This window comes from Pleurodeles waltl, chromosome 6 (assembly GCF_031143425.1).
Source record: "Pleurodeles waltl isolate 20211129_DDA chromosome 6, aPleWal1.hap1.20221129, whole genome shotgun sequence".
NCBI lineage: Eukaryota > Metazoa > Chordata > Amphibia > Caudata > Salamandridae > Pleurodeles > Pleurodeles waltl.
The window spans coordinates 72552564-72578000 of NC_090445.1; the positions used below are offsets into that span (position 1 = coordinate 72552564).

Below are 25437 nucleotides of genomic sequence, written 5' to 3' on the forward strand. Positions count from 1 at the left end.
GACCCCCAGGTTCGAGTCCCAGTCTCGTCTCAACATCCCGTGCTCTTGGGCAAATCACTATCTCCCCATGCTAAAAACATGTAAAGTGTTCTAATGTTGTTGAGCCAAGTTTGTCCTACATAAAAGTGCCAAACGTACCTTCTAGGAACCCTGCACACAACTTACATTCCTTCATTGGTAATATTCCCCTGAACACACCCTAAGTTCTCCCAGGGCTACTGACTTTCACAGTCGTCCCAAAGTTCCATCACTCTTTCACCAAAATCTTCATAGGCTTACCCTTTACTGTTTCCACTTGTGCAGTGAGTTAAACTTGGAAGACCCTCTTGGTACATTGTTTTTTGATTTTTGGTCTGTTCTCAATCCCCTACTTGAATCACCAGACTTTTCGCCTTCACACAATTGTTCTTGTATTTGTTTTGCGATTTTTCAACAGATGGATGGATCAAATAATCCATCATATCCACATTCACAGCACTCAGTGCCTCATTAACATCCACTTTTCCACTTAGGACCCACTGCACAATGTCCACAAACATTCAATTAATCAGTTTCACCAATCTGTTGGCCTGTGGCTATTATAGCGCTATCCGCTGATGTTTACAGTTGGGTTATTTGTGAAAATGAACTACTCCTTTGATATGAACTGTACCCCGTTACATTGTTTCCCTTGGCAACCTTCCATCATAAAAACGTTTTCAAAAAACGATAATCTCCTTTATGTTCATTTAGCTCATAAACAGCATCTCTTGCCATTTGCTATAGTAATGCACAAAGACAATGGCAAATTTGTTCCTCATCCCCCAAAGCATGGAAGGTTCCAAATAAATCTACAGATGTTTTTTCTCAAGGTCTTTTAGACACACTAAATGGTTATAGGAATGGTGTGACAGTTTTCTGCTGATCACTGCCTGTGAACACAACAGATTCTTTGTACGAAATCTGCCTTTTCTGCGTAGTCATCCCAGATTTTCTACCTTTTGTTGGACTCTATATTTTTGTTGTGTTTAGAACTCTGTGCACTTTACTCTGTTAAGCAGTATTAAAGTACCTGCACTCCCCTTTTGAATATGGTTGTAGCGCAGCTGTCAATGTGATGGCCTCAGGAGCTGCAGGTCAAGGTTTGAGCCTCGGTGTGTCGGTGCAACGTCCTGTGATTCTGGGCAAATCACTTAATCTCCCTATGCCCATGGACAGCACCTTGAGACCCTCACGGATGATAAGATGCGCTATATAAATCTACATCTCATTTCATTTCATTTCATGGATATATTGGTTTAGTCCTAATTGGCACTTTTAACTTGACTATAATTCCCTAATGTATGGTGTAGAATGTGCATCCACGACCTGGAAATTGAATGCCATTTTAGGACTGTAGCACCTATTGTGTCATACACTATGGTGACAAGGCAAATGTAGCTTGTTGCTTCAGGCCTACACTGTGGGGCTTGACTGCTGCAGTGTAAAACCTGCAGTGTGACTTGTAAACACCTCCCTTCTAAATATTACAAAGTCACCCCTATGTATGCCTTATGTCCCACAAGATAAGGTGCATGTGATTTAAAAGTTGGACATGTGGAAAAATAATATCACAAAGTTACAAGACACAAAAAGCTATTTTCACCATCGCAGGCCTAGCTGCTCTATGTAGAAAAGCAGAATGCAGATTAAAATACTAATACTGCTAACTTTGAAAAGGGATCAGCTAAAGAAATAACAACTATGTTTGATAGTTATTAAAAATCCCATTCACTGGTGAATTCCAAATTTATAATAAATGTTAAGGAAAAGGTAACTTTTAGAAAGTTATCCTTTACCTTCTTGGACTGTCAGAAGGCTTTTTAGCATAAGCCTCTACCAGCTTCAAGCCAGTGAATAGCCACGAATACATGTGAAAAAGGTGTGAAATGGCTCCCATTACCAAACAATAGGCTGACCTGAATGGGGGTAGATGAGTCCTCTCAGTTTAACAGAATATACAGGGTGGGTGCTGTGGGTCTCCTTTTGACAGCACAGTGTCAAATTCTGCTTGACAAATCTGATGAGACACATGTAACAGCTGGGGTCCAATTGAAAGGGAGATAAGAGAATGCCAATACAATACTGCTTTTGTCCTACCAGACGTTGTGTCTCTGGGTTTGTTGTGGGTAAAGTGCCTGCCTCAGTGCCTTGATTTTAGTGTAATATAAGGGAGGGCTCTACGATTACCATAGTTCACTCTCCACTCACACCTCCAGCCCTCAAAGTACTAGTTTAGTGTGGCTGAAGACTTTGCCAACTTGACAATTACCAGACACATTGCATTTTGGGCCTGTTTGCAGTAAAGCTATTTGCTGTGGAGGGTCCAGGAGGCACTCCCGCCCAGTAGCTAGTGCCAGACATAAATGTGAGACCTCCAGGCACCCCTTTCAGAACACTTTCTGGCCCTGCGGACAATCAGAAGAGGATTGGAAACAATGTCTGTGACTTGAGAGCAGCCCTTAAGGACTGGACCTGCTCCCACTTGTACCCAGGACAAAGAAGAGAAGTGGACTCTAAAGGTCAGCTGGCTGACCTCCTAGGTGTCTAAAGTGTCTTTTCTTGGAAGTACCCAACCAGTTGCAACTGGACCTGGACTGGACCCTGCTTTTGGCCTCTGCCTGACAACCTGTGAGTCTCTAAATGCCTCCCCTGAGGCTCTGAGGGCCTTAGAAGTGTACTCCTGTGGTTGGTTGGAACATAAATGACAAGGGGCCTGATTTATAGGTTGGCGGTATGTATACTTAATCGTAATGACGATGGTGTATACACACCACCAACATCATGGTCTGCCTGCCTGATTTAATGGAGGGTCGACCTTAGGTTTGGCTAGAGCAGTGACTATTCCATCACTGCCACTGCCAAACCTCATTGACAGCCTGACAGGGAAAAGGCAGTCTGAGAAATGGCTACATGGCCTTTCACCCAGTCAGGATGAGCACACATTTGGCCATTGTTTTTACTTTACATCACAACCGGGCAAACCCTGGCGGTGAGGGATAGTAAAAAGCAAATAATGCTCCCCTTGCCATGAGAGATGACTCCCACGGTGAGGGGAGAATTACTTTTTTTTTATTGTCAAAAGAACATCCCTTTCAGAGTTTTCTTTCTGAAAATTAAAAAAGAGAACTGCTGATGCAGCCCTCCACCAAACAGCGATATGCATTGACTGGAACGGCTCTGATGCCGGTTCCTGCCAATTCATTATAAATGAGCACCTGCTTGACAGTCATTTGTAAATGTGGGCGGTGCACCCTCCGCCATGGGGACAGAGCAAACTAATCCGTCCCCATACCAGAATGATGGGCCCTTAAGGCATGATTCATATTTTGCCGGACCGCCCATCGTTCCACTGAAGTCAAACATGAGGACTGCCCACAATTAAATTGGGAGGGTGGACCAATTGTTGGCAGTGTGTAAACTTTGTAGCTGTTGCAATGGAGTATGCATACCGCCAAAATATAAATCAGGCCCTAAGTCCCTAAGGCCCTCCATCGCTGTCAGCCTAGAATCACACATAGGTCCTGTTCTACTGCAATCATTGACTGTCATCAGCACTTAGAGCTTCTTGGCTCTATTTCTATTTAAGGCATTAAAAATGCATATCTCCAGTTCCCCTTTTTGGATTTTTTTTTACTTTCGTGTAATTTTGTTCATTACATTTTAATCTATTAATTGTCCTGCATTTCATCTTTATTACTGTTAGGGCACTGCATAAATACTTTACTCCTCTAAGCCACACCTACCAGTGGAGTTGAACTCAGGTTAATGTAGTGACTTTATATGTTCCCTAAGAGAAGGGCTGTGATTATTTTTTGAAGTAGGCAGTCGCTCACCCCATATAACAATCCATGTTCTTACACTAACCATGCCATTGATCTGAGAATCAATCATTAGCCACCAGAATACAGAATTTATTGTTTGCCCTACATGTAGTTTGTGGCCTAAGGTAACATTTTTTTCCTGTAACCCATAAGGTGAAATAAACATATCTTCTTGCTACAACATGCTTTCCTCCTAAGATACTTCGTCAGCAATTTTGACAAACTGTTGCACCTGAACCAGAGCACATAGCTCTCACATGGCCACCTGTGTACAGTGTATTCTTTACCTAATTTAAATCATCATCCTTTTCATTGCATCAAAACATTCCCTCTCGCAAAATCCTCTAGAACCCATCATCCTCCTGAACCCATCAAAACTGTTACAGCAACCAAACATTCTTCATCCTCTTGTTCACCCATTTCTTCTGTAAGAGGTTAACTGCCCCGAGGTTCCCTCTGCTCTGTAATGTATAACTCCTCAAAATTATACTGTAATAACTTTGAGCTTAAACTTGCCATCCATGGGATATGGGGCCTCATGTGCAAAGAATGCATTAGGTAAAAAGGATCACAATTTGTGCATCGACTTTTATAGGATGCACATTTATTTTGTGAACCAATCTGTGTATTAACAGTTTAGTTCACAAAATGCAGACTTGTAGTGGGTCTCAATTCGACCTTTCCCATAAAAATGAATGAGATAAGTCATAAGTTGCAGCCCGCTTCGATTCGCTACAATCGGGTGCACGGTCTGTGATTGCTTCTAAATAAAGCAATTGTTTCTTAAAAACTTTTTTTCAAGATTAGGCAGATTTACTCTCAAAAACGTTTTTTTCACCACTCACAAAGGCCAAGGGGTCCACTGAGGGCCTTTCTCATTTTCAAATGAGTTACCTCCTCCTTTGAGTTGAGGGTGAGAGATTAATGTTTTACAAGCAAACTTCAGTCGCAAAACATGAACATACCTTAAGGAATTGGTATTTAGAATGGACACCATTCAAAAAGGTCCTTCAAATACAAACTTCTTATTGTTCCCTAAACACTTTTAAGATTCAGAAAATCCTTTCAGACTTGTTAAAAGGTTTTGATACATTAAAAAAGGGTTTTAGAATTCACAAACCATCCGATTTAGAAAACCAGAGGGTTTGCAAACCAAAAACCATTTGTACATGCATCCGATGTTTCTTAACAGCATCACCATTCAGAATATAGATGAGAGGTCTATGATCAGTGAACTACGTGAACCTCTCCCCACACCAAAGTATAAACCTTTCTAATTATTTAATTACTGAGGCAGCAAAGCAGGAACTTTTCTATCTATTAAATACCGTCATTCTGTCTGCTGCAGGGTCCTTGATACTAACCCAATTGTACTCTCAAGATCCTCTCTGTAAGAAAGCACTACTCCCAAAACACGGTTGCTAGCACCCAAAGTCATGCAACATTGGCCATTCAGATCATGTGACTCTAATAATTTACCAAAACAAGCAATCTCATCCTTCTGCGCCTTGAACTCTGTTTCACAAGCGTCATCCGACTCAAGCAACTTCCTCTGCTGCAAAAGAGGTTTCATGATTTGTGACTTTGTAGCAAAATTCTACATAAACTCTGAACCAGTGCAAAGACAACACAAATTAAGCAAATTAGCACACTTTCTACTGCAAAACATGTTGCTTGCTAGAAAGTAGCCCTAAAGTAACTTAAAATAGCACTCTGCTCTGCTTTCTGCTACTTTGCATCAAGGACGCGTCACAGGAGTAGTACAAGTGCTTTCCCATGCTACCATCAGGGGCGACTGGTGTTCATGGGCAAAAGGGGCATTGCCCTGCCACCCTCGCGGGAGAGGCTGGAACGGGGAAATAAACACAGAGCAGCTGAAAATAAATCCCTGCTCTGAGACGTGTGCTGAATCTCTTGGGTGAAATCTAGTGAACCTTGCATATGTCCTACTGTGCAAGGTTTTCTTCGACCTGCAGGCATAAGTTACAGCACTGACATCATCCGTAACATCATTGGAAAGGGAGTGCTGGATTAGAAACGATCTAGTTGCTTTTGGGGCGCATACACAGTGGCCCTGGGAGAAGGTGACAAAGCTCCATTCACTTCAATGGCTGGGAGTGGGTCTGGCTAATGAGGACAAGGAGAGAGTGTTTGTTGATCATCACAGAGGGCAAGCTGTAGGAGGGGTGCAGGAGGCTGCTCTCCTGGCTGTAACAGATATTTAGTACTATATTTGATTTCACTTTGCAAAAAACTTTATAGAGCTGAGCATGACACAGTGCTCCATATCTTAACTGCAGAGGGCCAAGAGAGGGAAGTAAGCAGCTGGACACCAATTTAATTAGTGGACTAAGAGGTAAGTGAGCAGTTATGCTTCTGCATCAGTGTCATCTTAAACCCCCACCGCTTTTAGCAGGTACAGCAGGGGATGGGCCTCTTCTGTCTGCAACTCGTCAGTCAAAGGCTCGTTATTAACTTGGGAGGGTGAGTGAGTGAAAGGAAGGATGGGTGGATGGATGGTTAGATTTAATGATGGATGGACAGATGCATGGATCAATGAGTGAAAGGATGGACGTAAGAATGGAAGAGTGAAAGGCAGGCACGGTGTATGAGTGAAAGAGGGGATGGTTGGATAGAGTGAAAAGATGGATTGATGGATAATGAAAGAAATGTTGAAAGGTTAGTGGACTGAGTGAAAGGATGGATGGATGAGTGGAAGGGTAAATAGATGGATGGATGGATGAGCGAGAGGATGGACGAGTGAAAGGATGTATGTAAAGATCGATGAGTAAAACAATGGATGGATGAGTGAAAGGCAGGGTAGATGGATGTCTGGGTAAAAGGATGGATGGATGAGTGAAAGAGTGAACTGATCAATGAATAGATGGATGAGTGAGTGAAAGAATGGATGGCTGAGTAAAAGGAGAAATGGAGGGATGTATGAATGGATGGCTGGAACAAAGGGTGGATAGATGGGTGTAAGAATGGATGGCTGAGTGAAAGGGTTGATAGATGGATGAGCCAAAGGGAAGATGATGGATGGATGTAGTGAAAGGATAGATAGATGGGGCGAAATGGTGGATGGGTGAGCAAAAGGATGGATGGATGATTAAATGGATGGATGAAAGAAGGATGGGTAGGTGAAGGGATTGGTGATTAAGTGGATGGATTGGTTTGATGGACAGGAGTCTCTGGACCAGTGGCGGCTCTTGTTTATGGGCTCCACAGCTACACTACACCCTCCTTGTTTTGTGGTCCATTTTTATAGTATCAAGAGTGACTAGCTATTCACTCTTGATATAAAACAAAATAGACCCGCTTTGGGTCCAGCAACAACCTGAGTCAGCTAGTGACATTGTTTGATTGCTGACACAGGCGCATGGACGTGCGTGCACCAGCCATCAGAGATACTGTTCAGAACTGGTAAAATCCCAGCACTGTGAGCATGTCTGTGTGACTATGTGTGTGAGTTAAAGTGAGAGATAGTCAGTGTAGGACAAAGTCAGAGTGAGTGAGAATGAGTGACAGTAAGGACCAGTATGTGTGAGAATGAATGTGAGGGAGAATGAGAGTGAGTGTAACTGCGTGTGAGACTGAGTCACACTAAGACTGAGTAATTCAGAATGAGTGGGCCAGAGCAGAATGAGTGAGACTGCATGAATTAGTGAAACTAAGTGAAACTGAGTGAGTCAGAGTGTGACTGTAAACGTAGTGCAAGAAATTGTGAGGGATCCCTTCAAGAAGAAGCTCTTTGGAATTTGAGCAAAGGATTACGCCCCACCACTTTTAAAGGTTACCAGCACCAATAGCTACTACTCATGATTTGTGAGGCAGACAGGGCCTGCCTCTTTGAGGCAGGTGCAATGTAGGCAACATTTTTTATTTTCTCCAAATATTTGCAACTTTGCATGTGTGCAACACTGTACTGCTGCCAATCCACACTACACAGTCTCACCATAGTATTTTGTACTAGAATGGTACAAAACCTAGACTTGCCACACACACACTGTAGTACTAATGTGCAAAGGAGTGTGAATGGTGCAAGGCAGCCGGAAAGGGCACCAGCTCTAGGGGAGAGAGCAGCAGTGTTTCGTATTAGACGATATGGCACTCTCCTGCTCTCTCTCATATGATGCAATGTAGCGAATGTGGTTGAAAGTGAAAACATGAATTAGCACAAGGAAGTGTGTGTGTGTTTGGGTGGTTTTGTATGAAGCATTAGGCCAAATTGCCCCTCTAGGGAATTAGACCTTTCATAGACAAAAGCCATCGGCTCAATGGCTTAGTGAGGAGTTGCAAGATTTCTTTTTAAACTGCAAGTGCCTGGACCGCCTTTGCCGCAGAGAGCGTGATCCTGCTTGCGAAATGGAGTACAAGGCAGTAATAAAAATCTACCACTGTTGCATAAAAAAAATCATAGCAGGAATACTGTACTAGCAAAATTCGAGCTGCCCAAAACATTTCTCTTGAGCTATTCTCGGTGGTGAAGTCACTGTCATCTTTATCTTTAGTCTCAGCTTCGGCCACCCTAACAGAGGAAGAATCTAATGCCTTGGCTCAGTTCTACCTGGATGAGGTGGCTAATATTTACAACTCCTTTTCTGCAGTAGTGAGAAATGCCCAGTATATGAGCGTTTGGTACAGCTGGTCAGAGGAAAGTTTTAGGTTGCTGAACATTAGGACTATTGAGACCGAAGAGGTGACTGATCTTTTATACTGCAGAGAAGTCAGGATCTCCATTGGACCCAGAATTCCCATCCATTTTGGAACAAGGCTGGGAGATGGTTCACCCAGTAGTGAGTGAGTTGATTAACAGCTCCCTGACCTCTGACCAGGTATTGGGGAGATGGAAACATGCTGAGGTGATTCTGCTTTTTAAAAAAATGTTGCTGGATCCTTCCAAGCTGGAAAATTATTGTCTGGTATCGCTGCTACCATTATTTTCCAAGATCACGGAGAAGTCTGTGAATAAGCAGCTAGCAAGATTTATAGAGTCATGACCTATTACACAGGACACAATCGGGTTTCCGCCCCTCATACAGAACTGAGCAAGTCTTGCTGTTGGTGACAGAGTCAATTCTGCATCACTGTTGATGCTGGATCTCAGTCCCACTCTCGAGATGGTGTTCCATAATATCTTGATAGAGAGACTCTTGGACTGCAGGGTGGGACATAAAGCACTGCAATGGGTCGCCTCTTTTCTGCAGGGTCGCACCTTCCAGGTGTCACAGAAACCCCTCCAGTCAAAGGTGTTCCACCTGAAGCAAGGTGTGCCGCAGGACTCTTTTTTGAGCCCCACCCTGTTTAACATATACATGCGACCATTAGTGGATGTCATCGAAAGCTACGAGATCACGATTATGTCAAATGCAGATGACACTGAGCTTATCATATGATGTCAAAGAATTCCCCCCATATGGTTTCTTCCCTATGCCTCTTCCTGGCAGAGGTTGCTAGATGGATGAACCTTAATTGCCTCAAATTCAATGCGGGAAAGACAGAGGTTTTGACTGTGCTCAGTCAGTCGAACATCTGGTCTACTTCATGGTGGCCAAAGGAGCTGGGTCTGCTACCCAATCGTAAAACGAAAGTCAAGAATCTTGTAATTTGGGTAAATGAAAAACTGTCTTTTGACAGTCAAATCACTGCAGTTGCTGGAAAACTCCTAGTACTTCTCAAAATGCTTAGGAAAAGTTTGTAGGTTTTACAGAGTCGGCTAGAAAGACAGTAGTGCAGGCCTTGATTGTGTTTCGAAACTTGACTACTGCAATGTTTTATATCTTGGAGTTACACAGGGTAGGATCAAGAGACTCCAGAGAACGCAGAACACAGCGGCCCGACTCCTACTGAATCTGCCAAGGCGTGCATCTATATGGGCTGCTAGTGAGGGAGAGATCTTCATTTAAAGCCTTGTGTTATTGCTACAAAGCTTTGAAACAAAGGCCTACGGTCCTTGAAATCGTTGGTTAGACCGTTCATACCTCAGAGAAACACAAGATTGGCAGGAGAAAGGCTGGCTATTGTTCCCAGAGTGAAGAAAGTGTGCATGGTTGGAAGCTTTTTTGCTACCTAGTGCCAAAACTGTGGAATGAGCTGCCCCCAAACAGTTTGGCAGGCCTAGTCGGAATGCTTTTCCAGGAAAAATCTTAAAACTTGTTTTTTCAGTTTGGGATGAAAGGGGGCTTAAAAATTGTAGGGAGCGGGTGGATGGATACCTGTACCTAGCGCTGGCACACCTCATATGAGGTAGTGATGCGCTCTAGAAATCACATTATTATAATTATTATGTCTGCTACCTATGGTGTACCATGGTGGACTTGTCCTCTATGATGATAGGGAAGCTTGCACTGGAGACTCCTGAGATGTACCAGTTCACTGTGACAGACAAGCTGCTGTTGGTGACAGTACTGTATCTAGTGTGTGAGAAAATCTTGCAGTGCTGCTACCTTTGCCGAGCTTGTAGCTTGCTCCATGGTTTTTATTCTTAAAGACGAATGTTCGCTATTGGAAACCACTGCTGCTGGTGTTCTTTGTCAAATACCACTGTTGCTTCTACTGTGGATGTACAGTTTCATTGCCATTTTCATATTTTAAACAAATGAATAGATTGCATTTTGGTGGCTTTAAAGCCCTAAATAGTCTCTTGAAGTATGTAAGATGGCGATTATTTGCGGAGCTGTAGTGTCATGGTCATTATTTCTCCCATTGGCGTATCTGTTTTTAAACTACCTTTGTTCCTGCCCTACTATGCCTTTGCAGGAGTGTGAATATGGGCCCTACATGCATTTTCTGACCTGTGCCCCATAAAACCTTCTGACATGCCTGAATTTACTCCATAATATGGGCCTGGTCCTACAGGCTCAAGTTTATTACCTTCAAATTCTTCAATCTTTTCCTCTAACTTGGGACGCTGGGTGCTGAAGCTCTGAGAACTCTGTCCTTCTTCAGGGGGATCTTTCTCCAAAACTGGAACCTTCATTACATTATCAGCCCTGCGGATGAACCAAAATATTTACTATGTCAGATTTTCAAGTATTGTAAATTCCAGCAACCAGTAAGCATGGCATAGATCATAAATATTGTAATGGAATATTGAATAGAAAAAGAGAAAGCATTACTAAATGGATTGTTGCATTTTCAGATGTTAATCTCTCTGGTGTCAGTACCACATTGTTCAAATGCTGAGGAGTAGACTAGCATCACTCCCTTCACTGGGGGGATATCTAATTAACTTATTTCTTAAAGAAAAAAGCAGGAACGTATATGGCCCAATTTCTGAAATACATTCTAAGCAACGCAACTCAGTGAGCCTTGATAATATGTTTATGTTTCGTAACAACCTGTATTCTCCAGACTCTCAGTGGTCTTTCTCAGTCCTGTATAGCTTCCCTATTGAAGGCCCAAAGACCATGGCATACCAATCCACGAAAGTGTCTTTAGACTTGATTAGCAAAGATTCTTTGCATCTCAGTTTATTAATGCAGGGGTACGTAGCGTCTGGGAGGAGGTGGTGCCCCGCATTGCAGAGGCGGTGGGAATTGCTATCCCTGTGACACCCGGAGCATGCTTCTTGGGTTTAGTGGTGAAGCCCAAGGGATGCAAGATCTCATATAAGCTTTTGCAGTTAACGCTGCTTCTTTCTAGGCGAAGAATAGCTATTGGGTGGATGGGGTCCTGGATTCAAAGTGAGGCCTCATGGGTCAACCATGTTCTGGAGTGGGGAACTGCAGAACAGAAACGCCTGAGACTTTCTTGTACAGATGGCACATCGCAGAGGACTTGGCAGCCTGGGGGTCAATGATGGACAACTCCAATGAGCATGGGGACTGAGATATGCAGTCAGACCCAGGATATCAGGAGACAGAATGGCACACAGAGCATTATTTAGGCCTGGGTGGAGTTCACAGAGTTCCACTCCACGGAATACCGCGGAGCAGATTAAAAACTCTGTGAAATTCCATGAAGGCAGAGTTCCGTGGCCCACGGAGTCCTGAATGTGCCCAATCTCGGAAGCGCTAAGCAGGGTAAGGCCTTCAGGAGGTGGCCATAGACAGTGAAAGCTGCCGTTTCAGGCCTCTTGTGCACCGGCCAGGGCAGTAGGCAGCAAAATAATTTTTTGAGTCTCTAGAGATGCCCTTTCATTCAGTTTTGGTACAATACACTGATGACCTACTGGTGGCGTCAAATATTGAAGAAGCGTACAAGTGCGATGCATATACTCTGTTAAACCACTTAGCGTAGAATGGACATAAAGTTTCCCTGACAAAATTGTAGTACTGTAAGAAAGGAGTTTTATATATTGGACAACACATTGGGAAAGATGCAAGGAGGGTGTCACCAGAGAAAATGTCAGCAATTCTGAAAATGAGTCCCCCTACAACTCACAAAGAAGTCAGGATATCCTTGGGAATGGTTGGCTACTGTTGTCAGTGGATTCCAAACTTTTCCCATTTGGCCAAGCCTTTATAGAAGTTTACACACAAGGATGTATCTGATCCGGTACCACTGGATGAAACTGCATGCGTGCCTTCACAGAGTGGAGAGAAAATCTCTGTTGTGTCCCTGCTCTGGGAATGCCTAATTCCATCAAATGTTTTAGTTTGTATTGCAATGAGAGGGAGGGGCACAGTCTCTCAGTGCTAACTCAGTTAAATGGAAACACACACAGACCTGTAGCCTGTTTTTCCCCACTTGATCCAGTAACTTCGGCACTGCCTGGCTGTCTCAAGTCAGTTGCAGATGTAGGTGTCAGCATCGATCAGAGCAAAAGTATTGTTATGCGTCATCCCCTGAACATTTCTGTGCCCATTCTGTAAAGATATTGTTAACTCGTCCAAAGACACAACATCTCACTAATAGCAGTCTAACTAGGTACGAATAGACTACCTTGGCTGCTCCTAACGTTAATCCCCAAAGGTGCACTAGGCTGAATGTTGTCATATTGATGCCATTGCCTCAAAATGAAAATGTTATTGATGAAATCGTGCACAACTATATAGATGGACAGCTGTGGTCCCAGGGAGGTTTCATGACCTCTTCTGGATGTCTGATTGGAAATGGAGACAAAGTCTATGATCTATTGAATGCATTACAAAGGTCAGCTCAGATTGCTGTTGTCAAGGGTCCTGTGCACCGCAAGGGTAAAGACTATGTTACCATTGACAATAATTACGCTGACGAAGTGGCAAGATATTGTGCCATTAACTCCTGTGCATTTAATGGCAAGTGTATGAATGAGCGTTCTGATGGGACAAATTACAATCTCTTGTTGACTGCAGCAGATACATGAGAGGAAGTGAAGCGATTGCAGGAAGAAGTGACAGAAGCAGAACAGCAGAGTTCGATTAGAGCAGAATGTGTCAAACGTGATGAGGATGATGTTTGGGTTTTAAATGATGGAAGATTTGTGATGCCAAATAGCTTGTTACCCCTTATGGTGAGGCATTACATGGCCCAGCTCCTGTAGGACGTGATACTATTGTATGTTTGTTACGTCAGACTTGGTTTGACCCTAGGTTCAGATTGATGGCAAAAGCTTTATTTCACATGAATGTTACATGCCAAGAGGTGAATGTAGGAAAGTGAACTGCAGTAACACTGAGTCACATAGGGAGATCAGGAATTCCATTCGATAGGATGCAGCTAGATTTCATAGAATTTCTAGTGTGCAATGGATTGAGATACATCTTGGTCATTGTATGCATTGTCTCTCTTTGGGTTGACACTTAACCTACCAGGAGAAATTACACAGTGTCAAAGCTCTTGTTAAGATAGTTGATAACCCATTTCGGGTTCCTGACATTTCTTGAGTCAGACCGATGGGCCACACCTGAACAGTGAGGCCCTGAAGTTACTGTGTGCAGCATTACAAGTTGAGCAGTTACAGACCTGAGGCTTCGGGCATTGTGGAGCAAGTCAATGGTACTTTGAAATCCCGACTGGCTAAAGTTTGTACTTCCACCTCATTGAAATAGCCAGATGCCCTACCTCCTGTGTTGATGAGTCTTTGTAATACTCCAGACAGAAAGACAGGACTCTCTCCACATGAAATTCTCATGGGCCGTGCCATGAGATTGCCAGCTGTGCCTGCAAATGAGCTTATAAACATTACAGATGATATGGTACTTGATTAGTGCAAAGGATTGACTGATGTGGTTCGTTATGTGTCTCATCAGGTGGGAGAAACCACAATACAGAGGCAGCAGGACCGCTGTCCTGACTTGTGCCTTGTCGACTGGGTGATGGTCAAGAAGCACATTTGTGAGTCAGGCTTTGAGCCTCAGTGGAAGGGGTCTTTCCAAATAATTCTAGTGACTTCGACAGCTGTGAAGTGTGGAGATCTCCCAACCTATATTCACGCAGCACATATTCGCAAAGTTCCGGGTCCCCTTAATGATACAGCACCTGTCCCTGAAGAGTTGGTTACAATGAGACGAAAGGGAGCAGGTTATTCAAACTGATGGGGATGAGCATACTACTGAAACAGCACATCTACGGTCTGGGAGGGGTCTGAGTGAGTCAACAGTAAATGTTGGTACTGAAGGGTCGAGACAAGAAGGGTTGACTCCACAAACCTCAGATGCTGACGAAGGACCTCGTGGTGTAAGGAAAAGAGTTGTGCCTGGAGACCAGTGGTCAAAAGAACAGACTGTACTTGAAGTGCAAATACCACAAACTATTTGTGAGGAAACTGAGGTCTGGCCAAAGTGACAGTGATGATGAAAGGCCAGTAGTCCGGAGAACAAAGAGAGCAAAAGTACCTGGTCGGAGATACGCGGCACCTGAATGGACATATTTTGCAGCAATTGTCTGGGAGAGAGAACTTGAACTATCTTGTCTTAACAATTTGAATCCAGATGAATATTTTTTCACTGATTTTTGTGGCTGAACTGAACTTTGAGATTACATTGCCACTTAATGGACTGAGACATTATATTCTGGAAGTAGTCATCAGTGAATATGAACTGCACATTTACTGAAGACATTTTGTAGGTTTACAAGAACACGGAGTAGGATTAAGAGGACAGTGCCCTAAACATTTGAACTTTTTCACTGGAAGGATAGCGTTTGCTTTCCTTTGCTTTGCTCAAATGAAAAAGACTGAAAAAGGCAATTGCCTTTGCTGCTTCTGCACTTTCGTTTAACCCGGTCTGAATCAAGACAAGCCATGGAGCCTAGAAACAAACATAGTAGATGCACATTCATGTGTGTTGGAGTTTTAGTCATTTCAGCAGTCACGGCTCACGGTGTTAGAGGGGGCGGGTGGCACGTGCGCGGGGGAAAATTAATAAAAGTTAAAAAAATAAAAATAAACTTACCTGTACCGCCGCCGTCTGGGGAACCACGCTGCTCCTCACCTCTGCCTGCAGGCACAGGATCCCAGCCTGCCCTGCGGCCAATCCTGACGCTGCTCAAAGAAGCGTCAGGATTGGCTGGGAGTGCCCAGCCAGGGCGCTCCCAGGTAGACTGGGAGCCTGTGCAGACTCTCTCCAGCCCAGCAACTGTGTTGCATTTGTGAAAGTTAGAGATATTGTTGTTGAAAATTGCATTGTTTTGGGTTTTTAAAAAAATGTTATGCAGTGGAGTGCTGAAATTTGCATAGTGCTATTGCCATTCGTATGACCTTGCGTCACTGGAGGACCAGAAAATGGGAAATCAATTATGAGGGAGGGGAGACAAGAGTAATATGCTGGTGTGAAATAAGTAACAACATCCTTGAAAAAAAAGCAAACACTCAGAGAATGCAAGATTATGTAAAGTATGTGAAATGTAAGCAGTAACAATATAGTTACATGTCCAAAACAAAGAATGAAGTATCACAATAGTGTTATGCCCAAAACAATGAAGAATCAACATACGGTCACCAGCGTGAACCAGCGCAATAGTGGCATGCCCCCAACAATGAAGAAACAGCATATGGCCACCAGCGCAAACCGGCGAGATAGCAGCATTCCATCAAACAATGAAGAAACAACATAGGGCCACCACTGGGAATTGGCGAGATAGCGGCATTCCCTCAAACAATGAAGAAACAACATAGGGCCACCAGCGCGAACCGGCGCGTTAGCAGCATGCCCCCAACAATGAAGAAACAACATACGGCCACTAGTGCAAACCGGCGCAATAGCGGCATGCCCACAACAATGAAGAAACAACATACGGCCAACAGTGCAAACCGACGCGATAGCAGCATGTCCCCAACAATGAAGAAACAACAGCCTTAAGGTGGCACAAACGTGAAGCATTGACCAATGAAAGCGTGTGCATTTTGAAATCAGGCCAAGGAACGAATGAAAGTGATGGGCATGAGATGGGTGTGGTTGAAACCCACAGATAACATGTCGGAAAAGCAGCGCTTGCGCACTGCTATGCTCAACCTAAAAGGGAGTTTTTGGGTCAAGTTGAAGACAGAATGAGAGGAATAATGCCAAAGATCCGGATCAGTTTAGGAGCCTGTGGATGGGAACAAGAGGAGATTGACAAATTGGCTACAACTGATCAAGCTGCATTGACCCTCAATTGGCAACATGTAGGTAAATTATGCATACGTAGACCCAAATTAAAGACAGACACTACATTTGTAGGAACAAGTGAGTGCAGGTGTGTCTGAATTTAGGAGTATTTGGACCTTACCTGTGTCCAGCTACATAATGGTAACACCGAACCTGGGCATTTTTGGTATCAAACATGTTGGAATCATATCCCAATACTGTTGCCAGTATTCGTTGTATGATTCTATGCGCTCCTTCGAGGACCCCCAGCATTGCTCCTACCAGTTTGCAGGGTTTTTCCAGGCAACCCACAGACAGGTTTCTGTCCTCCTGCTGCTTGACCAGCTCAAGCCCAGGAAGGCAGAACAACGGATTTCCTTTGGGAGGGGGAGGCAACACCCTCTCCCTTTGAAAACAAGTGTTACAGGGCTTGGGAGGGAAGCCTCCCCAAGCCACCAGTATGCTTTAAAGGGCACATTATTGCCCTCCTTGCATAACCTGGTTTGCCCCAGTCCAGGGACCCCCAGCCCCTGCTCTAGCGTGAAACTGGACAATGGAAAGGGGAGTGACCACTCCCCTGTCCATAACCAGCCCAGGGGTGGTGCTCAGAGCTCCTCCAGATGGCCACTTAATTCTGCCATCTTGAATCCAAGGTGGGCAGAGGAGGGAGTATCTGAGTGGCCAGGTCAGGCAGGTGACATCACAACTCCCTCCTTATAGGTGGTCACCCTTTCTGGGCTATTTAGAGTCTTCCTCTTGGGTAGGTCCTCAGATTCAATGTGCAAGATTTCAGCAGGATTCCTCTGCAACATTTACTTCACCCTCAGATTCAATGTGCAAGATTTCAGCAGGATTCCTCTGCAACATTTACTTCACCTTCTGGCCACTGGAACTGCAACAGAACCCTCCAGGAACCAACAGTCTGCATCCACAGTGACAACTCTGCTTGCAACATTGTTTCCCCGGCTCCTTCCAGCTACTGAAATATTTCCCCAGCTGTGCATCCTCTGGGGGGCGCAAGTCTTCAGTCTGCATGAGAAGCAAGAAGGAATCTCCCTTGGAGTGAACTCCCCTGCAACCGCAGGCACCAACTGCAATGACGACCGGCTGCGTGGATCTCCTCTCTTCTGGAGCTGCTTGGATCCTGTATCATGGGTGCTGGTCTGCAATGGGCCCCTTGATCCTCTCTGCCAGCTGTCCAACTTTGGAGATGGTAAGTCCTTGCCTCCCCACGCAGGACAGTAGCCCTGTGCACCACGTCCAGTGCAGCTACCAAGGTTTGTTGGCATCTCCTCCAACTGATCTTCAGGCTTCATGTACAGCCCCCAGCATTCCTCCCTGCATAGCACTGCCCTCTGCGTGCTGCTCCTGCAACGTGAGACTCCTTCCAAAGGTGTGCTGCCTGGGTCTCATCACAACTCCTGTGCTTGCTGCCTGTGGGTCACCTGTGGGGGCTGTCTCCTCTTCCTGTAGCTCTCCTCACTAATGAGGGTCACCTGGGACTCTCCTCCAAGGGTTCAGTCCCCCTGGACCTTGCTGGTCCCCGGCAGCTCCGCATTTCTTATCCAATGACATTTGCCGTTGCCAGGGCTTGTTCATGGTTTTTCCACACCACTGACTGATTGCAATCCTTTTTCCGGCGTGGGACGTTGACTGCATCACCTCAGGAACTCTTCAGCTGCTCCGGTGCTGCACTGCTGACTGTCTTCGTTCACCACTGACCTGGCCCTGCATCCACAGACGGGTGGGTAGTGACTTCTGTCACGACCGGACACTCCAACGTGAACTGGACTTGGTCCTCTTCCATTTCAGGTCTCCTCTTCCAGGATCCACCTTTGGTTTCTTGTAGTCTTTCCCGAGTCTTGCATTATCCTTTTCTGAAGTCCGTTTCGTGGGTTTGGGGAAAACCAGATACTTACCTCTTTTCCCCTGGTCGCTGGGGGGCACTCTGGTACTTACCTTGTGGGTTTCCTAGTTCCCGCAGCTCCCCTCTATCGATTCCACTTCCTTGGGTGGGGGCCTGGCTTTCACATTCCACTTACTTAGTATATGGTTTGGTCTCCCACTAGGGCCTTCAGTATTGCCTATTGCTTTAACTGTTTTCTATTGCTTTTATGCTATTCACTGTCTTTTAATGTGTACATAATAGTGTCTTTACTTACCTCCAGTTGGGGTATTGCCTATTCAGTATTTTAGTACTTGTGTTACTGTAATAAAGTCCCTTTATTTTTGTAACACTGTGTGGTTCTTTCAGGTGTGTGAGTGTTGTGTGACTACAGTGGTTTTGCTTATGCTTTACACTCCTCCTAGATAAGCCTTGGCTGCTCATTCACAGCTACCTCTAGAGAGCCTGGCTTTCCTAGACACTGTCTACACTTCACTAATAGGGGATTCCATGACCTGGGATAAGGTGGTAACACCACACACCGGGCCAGCTTCCTACAGTGTGACTGTATTATTAAAGTTATTGTTTGAATTAATAGTGTGCTAATTGTAAAGAGTTGCAGTTGATAGGCATAATAGAGTGCATTGCCTGTAGGTTAGAAGATAAAAGTCCTACGGCATAATGAAATTAACTGTGTATTCCCGTGGACCTCTTACTAGTCATATTTAAAGACACCACTAATTACTGCAAAGGGAATGTCCTGTGTGCTTGTCCATGTGGTTTTCGCAGGTCCCTTGTGGATATGTGACCTCTGTCTGAGTGGTGAGGAAGGCAGTTACAATGGGATTGTCGTGTGGGAGCTGGCTGGGGCTTCTGCTTTTCACAGTTCTTTTGGCAAAGTGGATCTTCTGCCTGGAGGTGGATGGGTGGTTAACAATGCAGTTTTCTTTTAGGTACCGGTTGTTGCTTGCACTTTTCAAAGGTTTTTCAGAGAAGTGGGTCGTCTGTCCTGTGGTGGTTTGGGGGTTTGTAGAGGAACTGTTTGTTAGGTGCTGGCTGGTGCTTGTACTTTTTACAAGTTGTTCTCGGGATGAGGAACGTCTGTTGCTTGGTGAATACAAAGGGATTTTGCATGGATTATGTCTATTTGTTATGCTTTTATTAGACCTCTGGCAGGGACCATTATGTCTCTGATGCAGATCAGTCTTATAACCATATACCTACATAAAACCACTAAGAATTAAAGGCACAACCATACATGTGCCTAGGGATAAGGGATCCCTTTAAATCAAGCCTGGATGGGACTCGATTCAAGGCGCTTGTCAGAACATGTTCAGGTGTTAAGCAGGGTGACTTCCGCACCTGAAGGCTGTTACCCATACACACAGACAACTGTGTTCCATTGCCAGCCCGCTTGAGCAGCAGCACAAAACCAACTACCTCTTTAGGCAATTCAAGCAGCAAGTTTTGTACTCATCGTCAGTGATGCTGTATGTTTTAATTGTGCTAACCAGTATAACTCGCTGTTTTTAGATGTTTTCACTTTGAGTAATTTCTAAGTTCAGCCATCCCTCTACACATGTGATGTACAATAGGTGAAAATCACTTCTAAATGTTCTTTCTACATTAATATGTGATCATATTTTTTGCATTTCGTGTTTTCATATAGCGCTCCGTAGACAGACATCTTTGCTGGCGTACCGAGGAAGGGATTTGGAATTGGAGATTGCTGCTAAGATGCCAGACTTGTCCCTGATGGAGATCCTTGGGTCGGGGGCAGCATTTCTGTTTGGAGCAGGTAGGAAGGGGTTATCGATCTGCATCAGGGTGGCGAAGAATGAACTGGCCCTTGGGTGATGGGGGTCAGCTGTGCTTGTTGCAGGCCTCGGTGAGTTGGCAGAATCTATGCCCCTCAATAAATCCTTTGCGGAAGCGGCTGTAATAAGCTCTGGGCGCTTTCCAATGTTAGTGCCTCTTTCAGGTTCCGTCTTAGAAGGAGCTGTGTCCAGACCCAGAGTCAGCGCCTCTGCAGAGAAAGAAAACAAAGAGTTTTACTGTGGATGAAGAGGAGACCAGAGGCTTCGCGCCGAACAGAACCGCGCGCTGTGTTTATTCAATGTCATTTTATAACATCATTGCCACGCCACACGATCATTTTAAGATATTGCTTGATTCATTCTCATAACTGCTCATTTTCATTCAAATCTGACAAACATTAGTGTGATGCCCCGGGCTCATTCTGGTCCGTTATACTTGCATGAGGCTTGAGAGATGAATGGCTGGCCCACGCACCCTCCCCCAATCTGTCTATGCCCAATGGAAAGCCTTCGGCTGTATACTCGCTTCCGTCTTCACTGCCTCTGTCTTGTGAGATCCCACTGTGCAAAAATGTCAACTAGGTCCATTTTCTGAAGCATTTTAGTCTGGTAAGCTAACCTCTAGTCCCACCCACCCAACTCCAGGTGGCTTTTCCCGCCTAACATGTCTGTGGCCTCTTCCCGAACTTACATCACAGACACTGTGGCCTTTGCCCCTTGAACCGCGGTCCTGCTCCATACAGATGTGCAGGTTTTACTTCCTATGTCAAGGACACTGATCCTGACCGAGGGTCCTTCTGTCTGGGCACAGACACCCAGGAATCAAGCAGCAGCAGAGACACCCAGTAATAACTCCTTAGTGAGGACGGAGTGTAACCCCTGATGCATACTATTTTTGAGGACTGGAAGCTTTTTGGCCACTCTCCACCCTCTGACAGTGCCTTTCAAAAACAACTCCAGTGTGTTCTCCCCGATATACAAGAACATAATGTGGAAAGTAGTTTGGGGCTTCCCAAGGCAATCAGGGGTTGCTGGTCTCCAGTGTGACAGCTGGAGTCTTTACCACTGGTGACCTGGGTCACCTTACCCTTACACCCGGAGTAAGCACACCTTACACCCGAACTAAGCACTACATGAATCTAATTTCTTTCAACAATATTGCATCAATTAATATTGTGTGATCACTAAACGTGTTGCAAAGGAATCAATTTAGTTTTACCAACCCACACTGTACGATATACATTATTTACACCACAACCACACAAATACCTTAATCCAACATATCTGGAACAATCAAACACCCATCATCATAAAATGTCCATTCCTCTGTAACAGCGTCCTTATAATTACTTATTATACACTTGACAGCCAAATAACCAATCCATCTAGTGTTATGGTCCATCGTTACAGGTAGTCCCATACCAACATACTCATCGCCTAAGTCCAAACAGCTCTCTTATATTATGGACTCCGGGCTGATGATCTTGTATCCTACTTGTCTTTTTCCTACTTTTGCCTAGGACTTTTTATATCCCACAATGTCGACACGTTTTGGCCTCCTCTATTCCGGCCTCTTCAGGACAGTATAAGGTTGATGTATCAGTATCTGGAGGAAAACGTTGGGGGCACTGCTGCACATTCATATCATTTTCATCTTTGAGTTTTTCGTTTATTTTAGTTTTGCAGCAGTCCTACGGCCTACACTTCTCAAAGGGGCCTGTCCTTAACCAAGGAGGGTAAGGCAACATTGTTTATCTTTGTCTGATAATATAAGCCCTGTAACGAGTTTCTCCATGAGTTTCCTATGAAAGCAACTTCACATGATTTCACCAGGTGTGTGCATGCGACCACTATGTGCCCACACCGTTTGATCTATGTATTTACACATGTTGGATAAAATCTACAACTTTCTCTTTTCTTTCCAGGTCAACCTAAAATTAGGGGACCAAGGCTTACACATAAGTTCCTGCTTTTTCTCACATTTTTCTACATTACAGACACACTCACAGTCTTTGTAGTTAGGACTAGGTTGTCATTCTCAGTCCTGAAAAAACGCCACTTGATCCTTTTGGACTTTTACAGACGTGAAACATGTCAAACTATACATAGGGATAAGGGTAGTTCCCTTTATCTCTCGGCAAGTTCAGGGACATCATCCCCTGTGGCGTTCCCACTTTTTTTTAAAAACTTTGACATAGACCCTTTGGTTACTTAATAAACACATATGTTTGAGGGCCAATAGACAATGTTAAGTCACTTTCCAGGCCTACACACTCCTTTTCACTTGCATGGCCAATCCACTCCTGCACTCAACAAATGGCAGTGACTGAAAAAAATCTCCTGCAAAGAACCGCCTTGTGGGGCCCATCAGACATCGCAGCACCGGTCCGACGAGGAGCAGGCCCAAGAATGAAGCATGACACTCAGTTGGGTGTGTTAGGGCCCTTGCTTCTAACTACAGCAGGGCCTAGTTTGACCTGTTTTTCACAGTGAAGTTCTAGTGGGACTCCCCAATTCGGAACAGTGTACATTGATGTTATATGGATGGAGTTAATTAGTCTGTCCTCATACCGGAATGACAGGCTGTTAGGGCATGATTTATATTTTACTGGAGGGCCCATCGTTCTGCCGAAGTGAAACGTAAGGACCGCCCGCAATCAAACTGGGCGAGTGGACCATTTTATAGGCAGTGTGTGAACTCTGTAACTGTTGCGACGGAGTATGCATACTGCCAACATATAAATCAGGCACTAAGTCAGTAGGTAGAAGATTTGACCAGGATGAACCTGGTTGGTGTATCTGACCCGTGTTCCATTGTGTTTTTCCTAAAATCACACCTAGGTCCTGTTTCACTGCGACCATTGACTATCATCAGCAGTTAGTGCTTCTTGGCTCTATTTCTATTTACAACATTGAAAATTCATATCTCCAGTTCCCCTTAGTGGATTTTTTTGTCATTTGGTGTCATTTTGTTCATTACATTTGAATCTGTTTATTGTCCTGCAATTCGACTTTTTTAATGTTTTGATACTACATAAATACTTTATTGCTCTATGCCACAGCTTCCGGTGGGGTTGAGCTCAGGTTAATTTAGCGACTTTCATAGGTTCCGCAAGAGAATGGCTGCGATTATTCTTTGACGTGGGCAGCCGCACACCCCATAAAATAATCCATTTTCTTACACTAACCGTGTTATTGATCTGAGAATCTATCCTTAGCCACTAGAATGCAGAACTTAGGGCCAGATGTAGCAAAGGTTTGCGAGTCACAAATGGCCCGAATCGCTATTTGCGACTGCGCAAAATCGGAAATGGGATGCAAAAATCCCATTTCCGACTCGCAAAAAGCAATGCGAGCCGTTACCAACTCGCAAAATGTGCGACCCCATTTTGCGACCCGCAAATAGGAAGTCGCAATTTGCGAGTCGCAAACCATATGCAATTGCAACTCGCAAATTGCGACTAGTCGCAAAAAGCCCAGTTTGCACTTGCAATTTACCACTAACTCAGAGCAGGTGGTAACCATTACCAAACTATAAAAGGGGACCCAGAAGGCATCTGGGTTACTCAAGATGGTGGAGATATACCTGATAGCAGTGAGGAGGAGAGTCCACGCAGCCCAGCAGAGGAGGAGGAGGGGCCACAGACAGGAGAAGATATACAGAACCAGGCAGACTCTTTTTCAGCAAACTGAAGAGGAGATCTATGACAAATACCGACTTAGCAGCGCAGCTATACTAGAATTAATTGAATTACTCAAACCACAGCTAGAACGCCAAACTCTGCGCGGCTGCGCCATCCCTACGCATGTGCAAGTGCTATGCTCACTGCACCTCTTGGCCTCGGGGAGCTATCAGGGGGTCATTGCAGTGGCAGGTGGGGTATCTCAAAGTGCACTATCAAGGTTCCTCAGGGCTTTCCTAGATGCCTTACTCACACACATGTTTCACTTCATATACCTTCCCAGGAATGAGGCAGAAATTAACAGCACCAAGCTGGACTTTTACTGGATTGCCAACTTTTCCCATGTCATAGGGTGTGTAGATGGGACACATATTCAAATATGTCCCCCTGCAAACCTGGAATATCTTTTCCGCAACAGTAAGTGTACCCACTCACTCAATATTCAGGTTGTTTGTGACGCCCATTATGTCATCACTGACATTGTCGCAAAATTTCCAGGCAGTACCCATGACTCCTACATTTTTAGGCACAGTGGGATACACCAACGCCTGGAACGTGGGGAGTTTGGAGACGGATACCTCCTAGGTAGAGCTGCATACACCTCGTAGACATACACACAGATCAATGTGCACACCAACCAGGACTTTCTAACAGTGTACTGTTTGTGCCCAACAGGTGACAGTGCATATGCACTACGGCCATGGATACTGACTCCGTTCTTAACACATCAAAAAATCAATAGGGATTAGGAGGAATTAAAGGTCCAGTGTATACCCTCCGATAACTGTTACTGATAATGAAATACACTGTTCCTAAGGGACACGAAAAACAAACAACTAAACAGGGAGAGTGTTAGAAGATCCTACTCAATAGGGAGTCCTATTTACTAGGAGCAAGAATCCTCACACACCCAAATGGGTGTCATGCTTCATCATCGGACCAGCTCCTCGTCAGACCGGCGCTGCAATGTCTGACGGGCACCACCCTTTCGGGGGGCTCTTTGCCGGAGATCTTTTTTGATGATGCCACACTATCCCGCAAATGAGTCGGGAGGAAAGATAAGGAGGGAAAGGAGAGCTAGAAAAACTGAAAGTAAAATTGGCTCAAAAACTCTCTGTAAGGTTTATCTTTATTGGTGCAGGGAGCAGGCCAAGATTAAAACAATTACTGGGAGAGTTAGGTCAATGTGATGTTTGACCATTCTCACATGAAATAGGAGGTCAGGAACTACAAGACCTCCCTCAAAAATCGGGTCGACATGTTTCGCGTCTGTTCGGTCCAAAAAGGATCCTATGACGCTTCCTCAGGACCTAATGTAATGCTTCTCCACATGTAAACTTATAATACTCAAGTCTAAAAAGGTTGACGAGCAAAAGCAAAGAAATTAGTATAGGTAGTCACTTACAAAAGTCCCTTTGGACCCTGTATGTCAGTCCTATCGGTCGCCCTGAAAATGTATGAAAATCATGTCAATAATTGATGCTTAAATCAATACAGGAAGAAACACATACAATTAAGTGTGTATTAATGTGGCACACAGTGATCGTGAAAGAAGTAGCACGTCATGCCAGTGTAAAAATATTATGCTTACCCTCCCAAATTAGAGACAGGGCTTCATGGGATCACGCAGACCATGGGCCTGGTCCATATAACACACTGCATGTCATATAGAAGAAAATAGGATCACAGAACAAAGATGAGTCAAGGTAACATACATTC

The 25437-nt window shown here is 44.5% G+C and overlaps 1 protein-coding gene across 1 annotated transcript in view; it reads right to left on the reverse strand.

Moving 5' to 3' along the window:
* Positions 1–25437, reverse strand: part of LOC138301485 (E3 ubiquitin-protein ligase TRIM39-like) — a 188974-nt gene that overhangs the window by 11875 nt on the left and 151662 nt on the right. Inside the window, exons 6-7 of the mRNA XM_069241997.1 lie at positions 19920–20244; positions 10716–10834 (exon numbers count right to left, since the gene is read on the reverse strand). Coding sequence (XP_069098098.1) covers positions 10716–10834; positions 19920–20244 — 444 coding nt within the window. The remainder of the gene's footprint in view (positions 1–10715; positions 10835–19919; positions 20245–25437) is intronic.